We start from the raw sequence: 14,839 nt of genomic DNA on the forward strand, positions 1-14,839 counted from the left end.
ATTCTGCTCTGTCCTGTGAACAAACTGCTTTTCTAGTTATTTTTCCATAGCTGAAGAAATAACATCTCACCAAGCTTTTTGAAAAATCCAGTATTCAAACATTTTATTTTTCAGATTGGCAAGGTCTACTCTTGTGTTGATACCATTGCTGGGAATCCATGAAGTTGTCTTTACATTTATCGCAGATGAACAAGTAGAAGGATTTTCAAGACACATAAGAGTCTTCATTCAATTAACAATGAGCTCCTTTCATGTAAGTACTTAATTGAAGTATCTTTTCTATAGGAATAGGATGGTCCTATATAGATCAGATAGAGTGTTTTAATTTATTATTGCACTCCAATCTTTATTGGCTTACAATACCATTACTGACAAGTGCAAGGTGCTGCACCTGGGGAGGAAGAACCAGCAACATACCTACAGGCTGGGGAACTCCCTTCTCGTCAGCGCAGAGGCAGAAAAGGATCTTGATGTCATTGATTCCAAAATGAACATGGGCCGCCAATGTGGGGACGCAGTCAGGAAGGCTAATCGCACCTTGTCATGCATCCACAGATGTATCACGAGCAGGTCCAAGGAGGTGATCCTCCCCCTCTATGCAACACTGGTAAGGCCGCAGTTGGAGTACTGCATCCAGTTCTGGGCACCGCACTTCAGGAGGGATGTGGAGAGCATTGAGAGGGTCCAAAGGAGGGCCACTCTCATGGTCAGGGGGCAGCAAGGCAGACCCTACAAGCAGAGGCTAAGGGACCTGAACGTGTTCAGCCTCCACAAGAGGAGGCTGAGAGGGGATCTGGTGGCTGTCTACAAACTTACCAGGGGTGACCAGTGGGGAATGGGAGAGTCCCTGTTCCCCCGAGCACTACCGGGAGTAACGAGGAATAATGACCATAAGTTGACCGAGAGTAGATTCAGGCTAGATATCAGGAGGCTCTACTTCACAGTCAGGGCGGCTAGGATCTGGATCCAACTTCCAAGGGAAGTGGTGCTTGCTCCTACCCTGGGGGTCTTCAAAAGGAGGCTAGATAATCACTTAGCCGTGGTCATTTGACCCCAGCATTTGTTCCTGCCCATGGCAGGGGGTTGGACTTGATGATCTGCTCAGGTTCCTTCCGACCCTACCTACTACGAAACTATGAAACTATACTTCATGAGTTCATTAAAACCTATTCAAGTTCTGCAGTTTCATAGGCACTAATGTGGGAAAATTGATTCCTCACCTGCCCATGTCCCTTCTCACACAGAGCAGGCATGGCTAATCAACAAACATACCATGCCAGACAACACCCACAAATATGTTGTATTTCTTTGTGCTAGCCACCTCCTGTATTGGAAGCAGTGTAACTGCATTCATATGTGCCATGAGCAGACTAATTAGCACTGACTATCAGGAGGGAAAAACAAATTTAAATGCCAGAAAATTTTAAATGGAGAAATGTAGAATGGCCTCTTTCTTTAGGACTTACTTCCTTAGAAGAAAGTTTAAAAATTTCTGTTTTGTTTCCTGTTGAAGAATCCTTTTACCAAAGGCTAAAAGAGTAGGCAACTGTGGCTCCTTCTGGCTGCCACTGCTGCTGCTTTGGACCAGCCAGAACCCATGTGCACTGCTGGCTCACCCCATGCCATGAGCTCACCCCATGAGCTGGCTCACCCTTTCCAGTGCCAGACTTGCCCACTAACATTTACCAGCAGCAGCAGTAGTGGTGCCTGGACAGAAGCTACTGTTGGGTTTGGGGGAAAAGCAGCCCCTCTCCCTCACCACTACCAAGTCCTTCTTGCTGCAGCCACCTGGAGCCCAAGCCTGGGCTGCCCTGCAGCATTTCTGCACTACCACCGCTGCCCTGCTGGGCAGCCTGGAGGTGGTGGTGGCAGTGATGGCAGCAAAGAGGAGCCACAGGACAGTCATAGGATCTGGAGAGCAAGAAGGACACAGCAGCAGTGAGGAGGAGTTGCCACTTTCCCCCCCCTGTCAAGCAGCAGCTTCTGCCTGGCTGCTGCCACTGCTCAGCATGGGCAGGCAGTCCAGAGCAGGTGCAGGGTGGGCCAGGTTCATGGCTATGTGTATGGGTTCCGGCTGGTCCGCTCTGGCCAAGGCGAGTCTGGGGTGGGTTGGGGGCGAGTTGGGGCTGTGTGCTGTTGGCAGTGGTGGGGAAGAGCCATAGGGCATGCAGGCTCTGGGCTGTTGTGGGATGGGGGGTCCTGACTGGTCCACAGCAGCTCCCCAGAACTACCTATATGGCCCATGGTCCCAAATAATTGCCCATCCCTGGTTTAGTCCTTGGCCTCACTCTGAGGCCAGTTGAGACTTATGGGCTCCCCTAGCCCTGCCAGCCTCCAGCTGTGGCTCTCCTCAGCCTTTGGCCCCTATCTCTGGATGCTGGGACCACTCCTGAGCCAGTGAGGCATTTGGGCTCCCTGGCCTTGCTTACACTTGCCGCTTCTGGGCTACTAACCTCTGGGCTCTCCAGCCTTGCTTACTCATCCTTCCTGACCTCCAGCCTCAGTCCCTGGGACTGGGCCCCCCAGTTCAGACCTGCATTCTCAGTCTCACTTGAGACTCCAGCCCTTTCACTGTGTCAACACTTCCAAGTCTGCTCCTACTGCACTATAGCCCCTGGCCCTGTCTACTCCATATGGGCCGTACGCTCTGTATTCCATGTTCACGGCCTCTTTACTTTCAGGCCTGTTGGGGCATTCTCTTCTCCTTAGTCCCTTTCTCAAACCTCCAGAGTTGCTTATCCCAGCTCAGATGTTACCCAGGAACCCTACTGCCCATGAGCTCCTCTCTCCATGGTTCTCTGGGCTAGACTACCTGGCCGTCTTAGGCCTTGGGGTTATGTGCTTCAAGACTATCCCCCTTCTAGTTGGGTGGGTCTCTAATTGTCTCCTGCCACACCTGTGGGCTGCTCCTCATGCACTCTGCCTTCTCTTAAAGTAGCAGGAGCACTAAGCCTTTTGCTACACTCCCCCATACTTTTCCTTCCCTGCTGGATGCCCCCTCCACTGTTGCTAAGCTTCAGTCATGGCTCTGGCCCCACTCTCACCAGGCAGCAGTAGTTGCAGCAGCAGGAGCAGCAGCTCTGGTCCAGTTTAGGCCCTAGCTCCAGTCCAGCCCCAGCCCCAGGATCAAAACGAGGACCAGAAATAGGGCAGAGCCAGAGCTGGGGCTGGGGCTGGGGCTGGAGCCAGGGCCAAAGCTGTCACCACTGCCACTGTTAACTTTCTATGCACATACTTAGTCACCATGTGCTTTGTGTCCTAGGACAGAGCTGGAGCCAGAGCTGTGACTGAAAGTAAGCAACAGCTGCAGGGAGGCTGGCAGTGTGGATGGGGAGAAAAAGCAGAGAGTGGGTAGGTGGCTGTGACTCTGCCTCTAGTCCTGCATTCAGGTTAGGGCCAGAACTGAAGCCAGAGGTGCAGCAGCCACCTGACCCCTGCCTTGCTCTGGAATCTAACACAAGAGACCTTTTCTCCATGTTAAATGGGGAACAAACTTCATCTTGGATTTTGAGCAAATACAGTAGTTAAGGGTATGAAAGAAAATGGAAAATGGGAGAAAATGAAAAATTGGTTTATTAGGTACCACCAGGATTAATATAATAGCCTTTTTCTGACATAGTAGCAGACTTCTGGTATAGAGGCAAAGAAGTAATGATTCTATGCCTCGTGAGAAATTGGGGAAGAAGATGACAACCTTCTCGTGGTCTTTCCTGTTATGTGCTAAAGCACAACAAATGTCATCAACTCGATGACTGAATGCCTGTAAAGGGCTTCCCGATCAGGATTTCAATGCCAAAGACCTTTTTCAGGACCAAACTTATTGCAACATGGAACCATCACTATGTTTGTGTCACTTAAATGGGGAGGGCCTATCAAGGCTCCAGTGTGACTCCTCAAACTTCGTAAGCTTGATGTGCTACTACTTGAAGAAGCACACATAATTAACAATGAAAGAACCTCAAAAATGAAGATCCCGGGATTTCTGCTAGTCACAAGCCACCAACATCCCAAACATGGACTAGAGCAACATATGTAATATTCACCCTTAAAGATGTCACCGCAACAAATCTGGAAAACAATACACCTATAGCTATCCATGATAAATATATATAAACCTCCAAATGCCACATGGATTCCAAGCATGCTGCCTAACATTAAACATCCAGTGGTTTTTGCCAGCGATTTTAACAGCCATCACACGACTTGGGGGCTACACAACTGACAAAAACTGTAGAGAACAGGTCATTGACCAAGCAATTACAGAAAACCTGTTCCTTTTGTTTGGTGCTAAAGATTGAAGCTCTTTCCACTTCACATGGTGGAGAAAGGATTCAAACCTTGTTTTATGTTTTGTCACGTTATAGTGCAGGTGAACCTTTGTGTGCTTCAAGAATGGTATTAAACAATTTCCCAAACAGCCAGCACAGGCCAGTCCTGATACACATAGAAATTGAAATTCCAACACTAATGTCCATTCCCATGCCATGATATAACTTCAGAAAGGCTAATTGGGAACATTTTTACTGAGGATATCAAGCACACTGTTTTTTGGATTCCACCAAAACCAGAAAATTTTGAGCACTTCACCAAGCTTGTACTCAAACTGGCCCCATTACACATCCCCAGGAGCTACCAGGTGGAATATTCTCTATGTCGGAATGAACAAAGCAAATATCTGTTCCAGGAATTCTTGGCCTCAGGAAACCTGGAATGTGGCAAAGCTCTCTTGAACTCCCTAAATGAATCCAGAAGACAAATATGGACCAAAGCAATGGAGTCATTAGACTTCACAGACTCGAGTCGTAAAGCTTGGAGCCTCTTGAGACACCTAGGAGTGGTGCTACCACCAACAAATAAGACCATAAATATATCTGTAAATACCATCACCTGAAAAATGCTGCTGGATGGAAAGACCCCTACAGATCACCAGACTAGACAGCAAGTAAGGGCTCAACTTCAGCAGTAAATGACAGAATGTGCACCGAAAACATTTCTGTGGCAGGGCACTGTTGGTGCATGCCACTTTAAGGGCTGAGCCAAACAGTCAGCAGGTGCTTGATTATGGCGGCCATTTTAGAACTCTGTCCGCCTATATAAACAGAGCAGTTTGCTCCTGGCAGGCTAGGCAGAAACATTACCTGGCTGAAAGGCTGTTACAGAAACATCTTAGAGGAAATGGCAGGAGCTGTAAGGGATGGTTTGGAGGCTCCTAGTCCTGGGCATGACCTAAAACTGCACCCTGCCAGGAGTGGGTGGCTTGATGGGGCACCCAGTGGCATGGGAGCCCCCAGGAAATACCAGGCCAGTTACCACCCGGTGAAAGGCAGGTTGGGGTACCTTAATCTCTAGCCCCCACAGCACTGTGGGTACAAGGGGGCCAGGCATGGCTACAGCCACCTGAGCCCAAAGAGGTTGTAAGACCCAGAAAAGGCCAGGCATGGCTACGGCCACTTGAGCCCCCACCAGGGAGGGAAACCCCGTGGCCCCAGTGAAGTGCCAGAGATGAGCCCCAGTGAGGGGGCAGCCCCAGGGAGGGGGAGGGCGTTAAGCCCCAGTGAGGGGGAAACCAGAGGGCTGGGAGCTCAGTATATGTGTGTGAGTATGTATAGAGTTGCCCTGGGAGGGGCCAGGGCAAGTTTGGCCCTGGTTTGGTAATTGGCTGGCCACTACCTCAGTGAGGGTCATGGGAGAGGCCCAAAAGATGGTATGTCTGCCACCCAAGGCATGCACTAGGTAAAGCTTATAGCCGAAGGGGCCCACTCCAAGAGGGAGCAAGGCAGTATGAGTTGTCAATGTGTGAAAGAGGCCCTGTGAGAGGGAGTGGAGTGTGAGAGGCCCTAGTGAAAGGAGGGTGGTATGAATGTGCATGTGTCTGAGGCCTGACAACGAGGGTTAAGCTTGGTCCAGCTGTAGGCTGGGAGCATTGTCACCTGGATGCCATCTGCGAGGCTTGGGCTGTAGTGTAGGGGAGGAACAGAGCTGCAGATAGCGCCCCCTGGCATCAGGGCAAGAATAGGCAGCCTCCTGCCTTTATTAAAACCAATTAAGAAACAAAGCGTAGCAGGTGAGGAGGCAGACAGTTGGCCCAGAGCAGGTGGGCAGGCCAATGGCAGACTGGCCCCAAGAAAGTCCCCTGTTACAATCTCCCTTCACTGAAGAGGAGGTCATAGAAGCCCTAAGAGCTGCCAGATCAGGGAAGACTGCAGGATGAGATGGGATCTACCCCAAGTTCTTGAAACATCTTGGCCAAAAAATATGCTGTTGGTTGGCCAGATTGTTCTCTGACATAATGGCCACAAGAAAATTGCCAAGATATGGTGACAAGCAAAGGTCATTGCCATTCCAGAACCCAGAAAATCAACCATGGACCCCAACAACTTCTGTCCTATATCTCTGCTTTGTACAATGTATAAGCTTGAAAAAATGCTACTGGCTCACATGTCTTCCATCTTCAAGAAGGTTATACCAGTTGAATATGCTGGCTTTCACTCAGGATGCAGCATTTGTGACCAAGTGCTGGTGTTCATTATGTATATTGCAGCCAGGTACCAAAGCAAAGAGATCACAGGAGCAGCCTTCATCTATTTATCAGCAGCTTATGATACTGTGTGTCAAGATGGCCTCCTGCTGCAGGTATCAAGGGTCATCAGGTGCTAGTAGAACCTCTACCTTTTATCAATACTCCTGTCTAACTGGTGATATCATGTCCATCTCAGGATCAGTGTCAGCAGAACTCATCTACTAAATAACAGTTTCCCATAAGCATCAGTGCTTGCACCAGCACTTTTTAATGTGTACATAAGTGATCTTCCTGTCACCACCAGCCAGAAATTTGGCTATGCCAATTACCTGGTACTTGCTAGTCAAAGAAGGACCCAGGCTGAAGTCCAGACAGATCTTTGCAAAGTCTTCGAGTTGCTTCAAGAATATTTCATGTGTTGGAGACTCTATCCAAATCTGAGAAAAACTGTTGTCACATCATTTAATCTAAACAACACCCATGCTGACCAGAAACTCACCATCACTTTCTGAGGAGAAGGCGTTCAGCATGAGAAGTTCCCAAAATATCTCAGCATAACTCTTAACCAGAGCCTCACCTTTCAGGAACATCTATGGGATGTTGCTAAAAAAGTGAAAGCACAAACTCATTTTGTACATAAACTGGCCAGAACATAGGGAGCAAATGCAACCATGCTTCAAGTGGCCACTCTAGCTCTTGTTTTCTCTGCAGCAGAATATTGCTTCCCAGTCTGGAACAAAAGCGTGCACACAAAGATTGTTGATACACAGTTAAAGCAGCTATGTGGATTATATCAGAAACGCTAAAAAGTACTCCATTGCCATGGCTTCCAGTCCTAGGGAACATTGCTCGCCCACGGCTCCACTGTGATGCCACATGCATGAGGGAATACCATAAGGCCATCAGTAACCCAGACCTCCCAATCAACAAGGACATCACCATGCCACCACCGGATAGGCTCAAATCAAAAAAACCTTTCTGGAAATATGCCAAGAAGCTCTATCATGATAACAAAAGCACTGAAGGACAATGGAGGAAAGCCTGGGCAAATACCAACTGGCCACAGAAATACATCATCAGCAACCCTACAATCCACCAGCCAGGATCTGGCCTACCAAGAAAGATTTGGTCCTCCCTGAATCGCATTCAGATCCTTCCAGGAAAATGCGGACACCTACTCCATAAATGGAGAATCAAAGAGAGTCTGGGTTGTGATTGTAGTGTGATTTTTCAGATGATGCAACACATTGTGTACAATTGCCTAATTCGATCATTTAATGGTGATCTAAAAATTAATCCATGTAGCTACCCCTGAAGAAGTCGCATGGTTATCAAATTTAGATACTAATCTATGCATGCTGTAACCCTAAAATGTCATACAAAAGAAGAATATGATAAATTATTGGCCAAACCAGAGGGGATGGAGCTTGATTTTATAACTGTGAGGTGGATAAGGGCAATCGACTAAAAGACAGACTTCATTGAAATATGCTGAAATATTGAAATATGCTGAGTTGCTTATCCAGAAAGCAGTTCCCAGTTTTATCCTCAGGGATTTGTCTTGGAACTGATTCTGCTTAACTTTTTTATCAGAAACCTTAGTACTAGAAATAGAAGTGTCCTCATGAACATTGTGGGTGGCAGCAATAACTTGGAGATATTGTGAGTACAGAAGTGAAGCCATATTATTATACAGGAAATTTTTTTAGTTAATCTTGTAGAATGAAGCATTAGAAATGGAATGTAGTTTACCAATATGAAGTGGAAAATCATGCACTTAAAGGCCAATAACAAGGATTCAAGGACTTTAGCTAGAAGATAGATGTGCATAGACTGGAGACACGAGGAAGAGAGGGACCTGACTATATTGTTTGATTGCAGGATGACTAGGAGTCACCACTGAGTCTTAGTTAAGCAGGCCACGCATTGAAGAGAAAAGAATGCATTGGTAACAGTTTTCTGGGCATAGATAGTATCTCATTTAGAATACTGTGTGCAATTCTGGATATTAGTGTTCAGAAAAGATTAACTTCAGCAGGAACAAGGTCAAGAAAATGCCAAAGAGATTGTTAAGGGAATGGAAATCTTTTCTTTATGAAATAAAGAACATTAAACAACTTTATTTTAGATGTTGCTGGTCAGAAGCAGGGCCAAGAAGGATTTTTTTCCCCTTCATCAATGCCACTGGCACCCAGCGTTTCTTTTTTGGAGAGGGAAGAGGGGGGAATCATTTTGTGTGTTTGCTTGTTTGTTTTTGTTTTGCTGTCTGAAGTATTGCATATTGGTCAATATTTGACCATGTTGTGCTGGCGCTCATGCTGGATAGAAAACTCAAGGTTGCCGGTTAGTGGGTCTTCTGCTCAGGACCATCACCAGATTTTTGAGGATGGATTTTTCTCTTATATAAGATTAGCCCTGACTGAATGTATCTACACGTGCAATTAATGAGCACCAATGAACTCCAGTGCATACTGTGGAGGCACAGTAGAGGGTACTACTATGCCTTGCTGTGCCAGGCCCAAAACCTTGCTTCAGGAATCTCTCTTGGGGAGCCTGCAGCCAGCTGTCCTGCTTCCTGGAGAACACTCGCAAACCTGGGGTAACTCCGCCACCACCCAGGCACTGGGTCTTTGGCAGGGCTCTGTGCAGCCTGGGGCACACAAACCCTGTGAACCTTGGGGGTGCTTTGTCCACAGTAATATTTCTGCATGCTTCTTTTAGCCTGAAGCATCCCTAGACAGGATCAGGAAAAACTGAAGGAGAATAGAAAGAAAAAAATGTCACTGGCCAAGCAAGGGGCAGAAGCCTCCCACCTCAGCAGCACAGCAATGAAGGTTGTACACCTTTATTGATTGGCCGGGGTGGTAGGGGGTAGAATGAGGAAGTAAGAAAACACCTTGAGCAAACAAAAGCAACTTGAACCATTACAGAGATTGGATATGGTGACCCTTTTAAGACATGACTGACCTACACATAATTCTTATCTCCTGGCTGGTTTCCAGAATTCTGCTTACAAAATTCACCAGACAATTGCCTGGGGTGCTTGCTTGAAGTTTTCAAAATGCCCGCTGAAAGGAAGAGAGAGCTCCCTCCATCCCCCTAGGAATTTTATCTGGCTAAGTCACCTGATTGACCAGCCTGCACCAAGAAGAAAGCAAGGAGAGAGAGGGGTCACCTGGGATGACCCAAGTGAGGGGCCAAGAGAGGAGGAGGGGATTTCTTTACACATCACATCAGAGTTTATAGCCCAGGACCGCAGCATATTAAGCTTGGTTGAAACAGGCCCAGCTGGCAGGCGATCCAGGGGTGCCAGCTTGTCAGCCCAAGACTTCTCTGACCTGGCTTAGCAAACTGCAGAGGGGCTGACTGGGGCACGAGGGTGCTCCAATGTGGAGCTGGCTGACAGAAAGCCCCCAAATTGAAGCATCCTTGTCTCCAGCCAGCTCCATCAACATTTTCATATGTGTTGATGCAGAATAAAAAAATTATGCCGCAGGATAGTACTTGTGTTAAACAGTACTAACCTGCTGCAGAGTTAATTAGTTTACTCTGCCCTAATAGCACTGCACATGTAGATGTTGAGATATTTACTGTGGAGCCAATTAAGGCAACGCCACAGTAAATGTCTCGTGTAGATGCAGCCACTATGAAGCTCCTTTCCCTCGGGTCTTCTGGGAATATACTAACCAATCGCTTCCTTGTCATTGCAGGGGCAGGACATTGGCTGTGCCCTTGTATCTCTCACTCATACCTGGGGCATGCTATAGAGTGATCGTGGTGTTCAGATATTGTACTTTGTAGTTTAACATGAAGTTGCATTTGTGAAGCTTGCTGTGATTGCCTGTAAACTCAGGGACTGGATTTGACGGTCCAGGAAACTTCTTCCAGTCCTTTATTTCTATGTATACAAACAATATAACTTGAAAAATGATAGGTACTGTACAGATATTTTTTTTTTCTGTAGAGATTTGTTTGCTTCACCTTAAGTTTTTATTTCCTTGTTTTCAAAATTTTAAGTCTAGGTACCCTTGGCATTCAGTATCAGGCATTGCCCATTCCTTTACCTCTGTATTAAGGAAGCTTTGAAGTAGTGAGTTTACATAGTGTTTCAGTCTAGGAGGTCTGCAAAGCTGCCATGCAGATCTACATGCCTACCTATACACAGTATTACTTTCTTGACTTTCCATATTGGTCAAATGTTTATCTCAGCAGGACAGATCCGTAACCTTCATTTTCTTGCCTTTGTTTTCACCCAAAAGTCATGGGTATAGTGAAATGTAGTGAGACATAAGTTAACTAATTCATTACAATAATGATTGTAATTAAGGTTTTTCTACTTAAGTCTGGGGAGAGATTTATGTGGGGAGGCAGAAGGGAATTCCTTGTAAAATTAGTTAGTTATAATGCTTCTTGCACCCTGTGGACATAATGGCATCGATAAGAGATGTGCGTTCCTTAATTTGGCTTTTCCTTATTCTTAATGTTTGCATTGAATAGATGCCACTTTTAAGCAATGTTAAATGGCTTTAAATGAACAATCTGTTTAATGGATTGGTAAATAGAGGTGTAATGTGTAACTTTACCCTTAAAGTTAAAACATGCTGTGAGCAGTCACATGTTAAGGGTTAATACTATTAAAGGATTGGCTAGCTGCAGCATGGCTAGGATCCAGGACACCTGGGTGCTATCCCTGCTCTGGGAGGGAGGGAATGGGGGAAGAGAGATGGGGAGCAGTGAACCCTAGGATGCTGGAGGACTACAAATTGCTTGTTTTATCTCCATGGAGTTGATTGAAGTTACTGTAATATGAGTGAGATAGGACAGGCCAGAGTTCAGTTCACCCTTGCCTGAAGTGGATGCTCAGAGAGCATTTAGCATGAGTTAATGCGTTTTAACCTATGGATGTGTGCACATTTTAGGCGCTCTTATTATGATCTAAGTGTAATTTGACTCTAAGACAACTTTATGCTACCTGCTGGTATATAGTAAGGCAGTTTCATTAGATCTAAGAGAATTTTCAGGACTTGCAATTTAACAAACCTTTTTCATTTAAAAAACTCTAAAATAGTTAGAAGGATTCACCTACATTTACTACAGAATCTCATTTTAACTAAAACATTATTTTGTACAAGAATTAGAGAAAAACATCCAAACTAGACTCAGTTAATTTTGTTTAGTCTCTAACCACTGAACTAATTTTAAATTAAATTAAACTTTTGTTAAAGGAAACTAATTACCTCTTGAATGTCAGCTGGAAGGTTTAACTAAAACAATGTGAATTAAATTCTAAGATGCAGCTCTTCTTTAGTTCTAACAACACAACTTACATCTCCACTTCAGAGTGGAAAGATCCAGTCATTTTGACCTAGTGTTGCATAACATGCATTTTTACCCACAGAAAAATATATTGTCTGATGATGGATTAAAAATAATCATGTAAGGATAATTTAGTGCTGTTTACATTGTGTACATCTGAGATAAACAGTACTACTGAAACCCTACACCATATCTCGGTTTCCATATAGGCTCAGAAAGGACCCAGGAAGCAATTTTTTTTCTGAATATTTTTTTCCTCTGCCTAATACATTTGTTTGAAAGAAATTTCTCCTTTGAAACTTGTGGCAATAGTGGCTTAACACGTGCAGGGTTGGGGGATGTAAAATCTGGGTGTGTGACGCCTCAGGCAAGTGCAAAATCTCTAGGATGTTGGGCTAGAAGATGGGAGGGCAATCCTCATGTGGCAACTGTTGCTAGTTAGGCTTTTTTGTGCCTATAGTTTCAGGGCTTATTCAGTGTAATACACATGCCTGAACACTTCTCTTCACCCAGGTGTTTGGATAGTATGGACTACAGACCAGTTCAGAAGGGAAGTATGGAGGAAGCATAGCTACGCAGGTACAAATAGAATCCAAAGTGTGCCCAAGTGCCAAAAGTGACAGTTATGTAGCTACATAAATGCCACCGAGTCATGTAAAAAAATGAAATAGGATTTAGTGCTTAAGGTCTGTGACATCTCTCTGCCAAACCAATACACAGTCAATCAAATGAAAATCTTCAGAAAAATGGTGCATCCAGGAAGCCTTGCATTTATTTGATACGTAAACCCTGTGTTGGTGATGGTCAGCTGAGATTCTTGCTGTTTCATAGATTTCATAGACATTAGGGCTGGAAGGGACCTCGGAAGATCATCGAGTCCAGCCCCCTGCCCAAAGGGCAGGAAGTCAGCTGGGGTCATAGGATCCCAGCAAGATAAGCATCCAGTTTGCTCTTGAAGGTGTTCAATGTAGGCGCTTGAACCACCTCCGGTGGCAGGCTGTTCCAGACCTTGGGGGCTCGGACAGTAAAGAAATTCTTCCTTATGTCCAGCCTGAAATGGTCTTGTAGTAGTTTATGACCATTCGACCTAGTCATCATCCCTTGGGGCGCTCTGGTGAACAAACGTTCCCCCAGATACTGGTGGTATCTTCCCTGTTACTCTTCCCTATGCCATTTTGGCAGGAAGTGCAGGGAGTACTAGAGTGGTATTCCTTCTAAAAGTAACTGCTAAGGCAGTGAAGGGTAAAAAAGCATTTAAAAGTGAACATGAACAGTATTTGTATAGAAATATCAGACTTGTTCTTTAGCTGCCATGTATTAACATATCCCTCTTGATTTTAGTGAAACTCTACTGACAAACTTTAAAGATCATCTATTTTCCTTATCATCACATGTAGATACTACTGCTATCTGTCATTGTATGTCCCACTCTCCTGGCAGCAGTTGGCTAGACCCACAAAGGGATTAGGTGTCTCAGTCCTCCTCTGGGCACTTCAGTTCAAACTTTGGTTTATGTATGTAAAGGCTAATAGCACCTATTCTGCCCATCTTGCCTCTGTGGCATTGGCTGAGAAAGGAAAGACATTCTATGAGGTTGTGAAGAGAAAGAGAAGAGAGGGACATGAGTTGAGGGGTGTAGTTATTTATTTGTAGTATTTTGGTGAAAACAGCAGGGCAAACTGAAGTGGGTAAAAAACTATCCTTGACGCTAAAATGAAGAATCTCAATTTCTCTTTTATCGTCAAATATTATCTACAAGAGAGGGGGAACAATTGATTGTCTGCTCTCCCAAATAAGAATATTGATTTCTGGATTTTTTTTTAAAACTAAGGATTATCACTGAAGCAACCTGGGAACATTTAATTTCAATTTCATGTTTTAAACTCTTGTTTATAATCTTATCAATGTCTCTCTCTGTGCCCTTGCATCATATATTTTGGGCCTGTCACCAAGCTCTTCCTGAATATAAAACTCCTTAAGAACAATGAACAACTGAGTAAACCTGTCCTGGGAAAACAAATTAGAGTAATCAAGAATTTTTTATATGGAGAGTCTCCCATTAAAATTGAAGTATCCTTGACCTAAGACAATAAGATAGCCATTATTGAGAGGAATCAGGGATGTGTAAGCAAGTAATAGATCACCTAACAAGGGTTATGAAGTCACTAAAGAGAGTTACCTTTCAGGAGGGTGTGAAAACTTATACAAATAAATCTATATTTTGCTAGTCATTTTTAGAGAAAGAAGAGACGAGAAGCAGTAGCAGGCGAGCATAGGCTGGGAGAGACGGAAGAAATTAGAGTCCTGAAAGGACATTAGATAAAACCAGACCTGGTTCTCAGAGTGGTGAGGACACAACCAAGAGTTTGAGGACGGGCAGTTGTTTTTTGTTTTCCATAGATCTGCATTTTTTTTTAGGTTTTGTCTGAACAAAATGTGATTGGTTTACAAATTCCTTTTCAAAGTCTTCTGTCCTCTATATTTTCATTGTCATGTAGCCCTCAAAGGGGAAACAGAAATCCAGAGGATCCACAGCTTTGATTGAATTCTAAGAATGTGCAAGAGCTACTGAGGTGGCTGGGCAGTACTAGTACCAATCTTTCAGAAGGGTACTAGTAAGTGCATCAAGGGCCAAAAAGTATGCTTGGAGATTCTGAGTCAAAGATAATTTGGTTCTGCTTGCTGCAAACACACAAATCTGTCACAGATTCCCCAGAGGAGTAGTTGCTTAGAACCCTGAGCCTTACACAGTCTCTAGGGGTGTGCCAAAGCTGTGGGTGAGTTCAGGCTTCCACATTGGTCACAGCCCCTGGAGGGAGGGATGGTGGGAGAGAAAGAGAGAGAGAGTTGTAGCCCTTGACAGGTCAGCAAAACTCATTAAGTGGCCCACCAGCCTGAATAATTGCCCATCCCTGCTCTAGTGGCAAGTCACAGGTGTGCAGGTGGAGGACAGTCAGAGCAGGTTTTTTGCCTTTACATTACAAGCAGAACAATACTAAGTCA

General features: G+C 45.0%; 1 protein-coding gene across 1 annotated transcript in view; it reads left to right on the forward strand.

The window, feature by feature from the left end:
• Window positions 1-14,839, forward strand: part of GLP2R (glucagon like peptide 2 receptor) — a 183,284-nt gene that overhangs the window by 143,740 nt on the left and 24,705 nt on the right. Inside the window, exon 11 of the mRNA XM_019498124.2 lies at window positions 115-253. Coding sequence (XP_019353669.1) covers window positions 115-253 — 139 coding nt within the window. The remainder of the gene's footprint in view (window positions 1-114; window positions 254-14,839) is intronic.

This window comes from Alligator mississippiensis, chromosome 8 (genome assembly GCF_030867095.1).
Source record: "Alligator mississippiensis isolate rAllMis1 chromosome 8, rAllMis1, whole genome shotgun sequence".
NCBI classification, from domain to species: Eukaryota; Metazoa; Chordata; order Crocodylia; family Alligatoridae; genus Alligator; species Alligator mississippiensis.